Source organism: Tupaia chinensis, unplaced genomic scaffold (genome assembly GCF_000334495.1).
Source record: "Tupaia chinensis unplaced genomic scaffold, TupChi_1.0 Scaffold149964_2, whole genome shotgun sequence".
Classification (NCBI taxonomy): domain Eukaryota; kingdom Metazoa; phylum Chordata; class Mammalia; order Scandentia; family Tupaiidae; genus Tupaia; species Tupaia belangeri.
In genome coordinates, this window is record NW_006209806.1 from 2,168,765 (window position 1) to 2,173,238 (window position 4,474).

General features: G+C 59.3%; 1 protein-coding gene across 1 annotated transcript in view; it reads right to left on the reverse strand.

Moving 5' to 3' along the window:
- The window catches only part of DPP9 (dipeptidyl peptidase 9), a 63,986-nt gene that overhangs the window by 25,645 nt on the left and 33,867 nt on the right, over positions 1 to 4,474 (reverse strand). The window contains 1 exon segment of the mRNA XM_027769611.1: positions 619 to 771. Coding sequence (XP_027625412.1) covers positions 619 to 771 — 153 coding nt within the window.

The following is a 4,474-nucleotide window of genomic DNA, read 5'->3' on the forward strand; positions in this document are numbered from 1 at the left end:
TCAGGGAGTGCCCCCGGGCGGCCCCAGACCTGCTACTCACCGGCCGCCTCCATCATGCTGGCCCAGAAGCGGGGCTGCTTGTGCAGGGGGTCGTCGGCGGGGCCGCTGAGCTTGTAGACGTGCACGCAGGGGGGCGTGCTCACGCTGCTGTAGTGGCTGACGAACATGTCGAAGTTCTGCGGGGCACGCGGGTGGGGGCTGAGCATGGCGGCTCCGGGCCCGTCCAGCCCCGCCCCTCCCGAGCACTGCCAAGGCCGCTCTGCACTCGCTGGGACCTGAAAACCCCACCCACCCACACGAAGCGGTCCCGTGTCACACCCATTCTGTGGACAGGGACACTGAGGCCCAGAGGTCGTAACCGACGCCCCAGATCGGGGACCCCAGAGTCCGAGGCTCAGCCACTGCTGGATCTTGGTGCTTCCAGCTCTCACCCTGGCCTGGGGGCGGCTCGTGAACGCCTGCTACCTGACCTTCCGGAATGTTCTGAGAGGCTAGTGGGCAGGGCTCTGACATTATCCTACGGGTGTGGGGGCTTCATCTCCTCTCGCCTGGAGGCAGAGACCCTCGGGGACTGCTCTGCCTGGGGGTGCCGGGTGGGTGCAGGTACAGGGCACCCACCTGGCTCACGGAGCAGCTGTGGGAGAAGCCGGGCGTGGTGAGGCGCACGATCTCGCCGGCCTCTGCGTAGCTCACCACGTACAGGTGGTGTTCCAGCGGCGTGTCCCTCGTACCTTGGAAGTACACCAGCTTGGTCTCCTCGTTGACCCAGATCTGTGGGGTACGGGGGCACTCGTGACGCGGCCCCGGCCTGCATGGCGGAGACCCCTTCCTCCTCTCCTGCCCCCACAGGGAGCCCAGAAGCCAGCCCGGCTCAAGGGGCTGCAGGCAGGGGGCGAGTGGAACCACTGACCCTGGCTGGCCTGCAGCGTTTGGGCTTGGGCTCAGAGCTGCAGGCCGAAGGAGTCTCTGGGCCTGCACTGGGCGTGCCCAAGCCGGGGCCAGGGAGCCCGGAATACAGCGGCCGAGACAGAGGCCGGGGGAAGCCCGGCCCGACCTGGCAGCCCACTGGGTGAGCAGGGCCGAGGACAGGCTGGGGTGGCTGAGACGGCGCCCCAGGACGGGCAGTTAGGAAGCCTGAAGGCGCTCAGCCCTTCCACCATGCACTTGGCCTGGGAGCACTTTGACCAACGGCCCAGAGAGGAGCAGGAGCCTGCGGAGCTGGGGAGCTGCGGAGCTGGGGAGCGGCAGGCGCCCTCCTGCGAGGAAGGCCGGGCACTGGCCGCACCTAGGAACGGAGAGGCCGGCAGAATCGGCCCAAGCCTGGGCAGATGTTCAGGAACGGAGTGGCTCCTGGGTGGGGACAGGCCTAGCTGCGCCTGGTGGGTGGGCCGTCTGAGCGACCGGCGGCCCAGGGAAGACACCGGGGTTTACGCTCTGGGCATCGCGTCTCAGGGACCCACCGCTGGGCACCCACAACGTGGGGACAGAGATGCTCGTGATGTGTGTTCAGTTGTTTTTTAAAGATAATTTTAAAACTCGGGACCAGCAGGTGGTGTGGTGGTTAAGGCGCTGGGTGCTCCCACATGGCTGACCACGGTTCAAGTCCGGGACCTGGTAGCTTGTTCTCTCACCTTCTCTCTCTCTCTGTGTATCTCTCTAGTCAAATGAAAAACGAATGAATGAATAAGTAAAGTTAAATAAATAATAATAATAAAACTTGCTACGGGGGAGCCAGCGGGTGGCGCAGAAGTGAAGGGCACTGGATTCCCACGTGGCCGACGAAGCTGGAGTCCCAAGCCCATCGACTGGCTCTCGCTCTCCCTTTCTCTCTCTCCTCAAATTAAGAAATAATAACGGATGGAAATAAACAACTCGTTCTTTAAGAAGGAGACTCGCTATGGGGCACACGTGCTCACCAGAGGGAGGGCGAGTGAGGAGCGCCCCGGGAGCACGGCCACGTGCCCTCCCTTCTGCCGTCTCGGGATCTGGGGTATGCGTATGCGCACACCCACCGTGAGTGCCAAGCAGCCGGGCCTACAACCTGAACGGCACGGTCGCCCGCGTGGGGTCCAGCGGCTTAACCTCCAGGCCACCTGGCCGGCCCACTCGCAGTGTTAAGGTAAAAAGCAGCAGTAACTTCGGTGTCCAAAACGCCAGGGCTGGACCCGATAGTCTGAGCACCACTCTCCGCGGCCACGTAACCCTCCTCTGGTGCCAAAACCAGGATGGCACTCAGACTGGTTCTGCAGAAAACCTGCAACGCCCTTCAAAGGGAGCCGCCGTGGACCGTGGGTCTCCTGAGGAGGTCTGGGCTGGGGGCGACGGCCAGCCTCGGCTGGGACAATGGCTTTCACAAGCGGCTCTGAGCTGTCAGCGCACAGGCTTTCTAGAAATGCAGGGGGTCGGGCCAGCGGTGGCCTGGTGGTTAAGGGTGCTGGACTCCCTCATGGCCGACGGCGGTTTAAGACCCAGACCTGGCGGCTTGCTTTCTCACTCTCCCCCCACCCCCATTCTTCTCTGGACAAATTTAAATAAAGTGAAATAAACTAATTCTTTAAGAAAAAAGAAACACAGGGTGTCATCAGGGACGCAAAATGGCTCGTGGCTTTGTCACAAGGGCCACGTGAGGACGCGCCACTGCCCTTCAGCCCACGAAGGCCTGGCTCAACAGTGGGCGGAGCCTGCGGCCCAGGCAGGGGCTTTAGGGACGCGCTTCCTCTTCTACATTTTGTTGGTGTTTATTTTCTTTTTCTTTTTTTTTTTTTCAAGTTATTTATTTATTATTATTGCTGTTGTTAAATTTGCTATAGGGCATGTGTGCTCACCAGAAAGAAACAGAGAGAGAGCAAGAAAGCAAACCACCAGGTCCGGGACTTGAACCCCAGTCGGCCATGTAGGAGTCCAGCACCTTAGCCACCATGGCACCTGATGGACCCTTTGTTTTGTTTTTCTTTGCATTTGGGCACATAAGCTCATCAGACAGAGAGAAAGTAAGGGAAACTGAGAAATCAGCCCCCAAGGGGAAGGCCACGCCATAATCCCTTCTCCTCCCTTCTCTTCTCGGGATTTTGGGCATGTACGTATATGTGCCCAGTGTGAGTTTCAAGCCACCAGATCCAGGACTTGAACAGCTGAGTCAGCCATGTGGGATCCAGCACATTAGCCTCCACACCACTTTTAAATTTTTAAAATTACTTTTTAAAAAAAATTTTTTGAGAGGTTTTTGCTATAGGGTGCGTGCGCTCGCCAGACAGAGAGAGACAGAGAGATAGAAAGCAAGAAATCACCCCCCAGGAGGGATGGCCACGCCGCAATCCCTTCTCCTCCATTCTCCTCTCGGGATCTTGGGCACGCACGCACACGTGCCCGGCATGAGTTTAAGCCACTGGGTACGGGACTCAGACCACGGTCGACTGCGTGGGAGTTCAGCGACATAGCCATTATGCCAACAGCTGGTCCTCGTCTTTTAAATTTTTAAAATGCTTCTAGAATAGCCTTTCTTTTTAAAGTGTTAAGCTTTTTTGAGAGGTTTTTGCTATAGGGTGCGTGCGCTCGCCAGACAGAGAGAGACAGAGAGATAGAAAGCAAGAAATCACCCCCCAGGAGGGATGGCCACGCCGCAATCCCTTCTCCTCCATTCTCCTCTCGGGATCTTGGGCACGCACGCACACGCGCCCGGCGAGTTTAAGCCACTGGGTCTGGGACGCAAGCCGCAGTCGACTACGTGGGAGACCAGCGACATAGCCATCACGCTAACTGCTGGTCTTTTTGTCTCTTAACTTGAAGGTAAAAGGATAAGGTTCGTGGATGATGGAACACTACAGATGGCAGGGAAAATGAGTAAGAACGCCTCACAGAGGGCTTCCCGTTACCTCAAAGCAGGGTCCGGGGTGTGTGAGAGAGACAGAGAGTTGTCCCTGGGGCACAGGTGACAGCCGCTGGGACACCTGTGGGTGTCATGACTAAGGGTGCTCCTGGCATGGGGCAGATGGAGCCAGGGACACTGCTCGGCACTTGCAGGGCCCATGACGCCTGGGGGGAGCCGGCCCTAAACGTCAGTGGGGCCAACGCAGAGAGAGTGTCAGACGGAGGTTGCTGTTTAACACCCTTCGGACAAGGAGCGCCGGCTCGGCGCTCACTGGGTGGTGCATGTCCCAGTGCGTGAACACTGCTGCGGCGCGCTCCGTGTGCAAACACTCCGAACGCTCTGGAATGAGCCCATCGGGCCACACCAAACTGCAGTTCTGGGTCCGAGGACACACGTGCTGAGGCTGGAGGACAGCCTGCTCCTGCCCCAAAAGGCCAAGCCCTGAGGTCCCCACTGAGCAGTCCAGGGTGCTGACAAGGGCACATGGCCTCCCTTCCAACATAAGGATGCACGCGGGCGCCGACTGCCTGCCTCGGCCTCCCCTCCAGACGTAAGGATGCACGCGGGCGCCAACTGGCCTCCTCGGGCTCCCCTCCAGACGTTAGG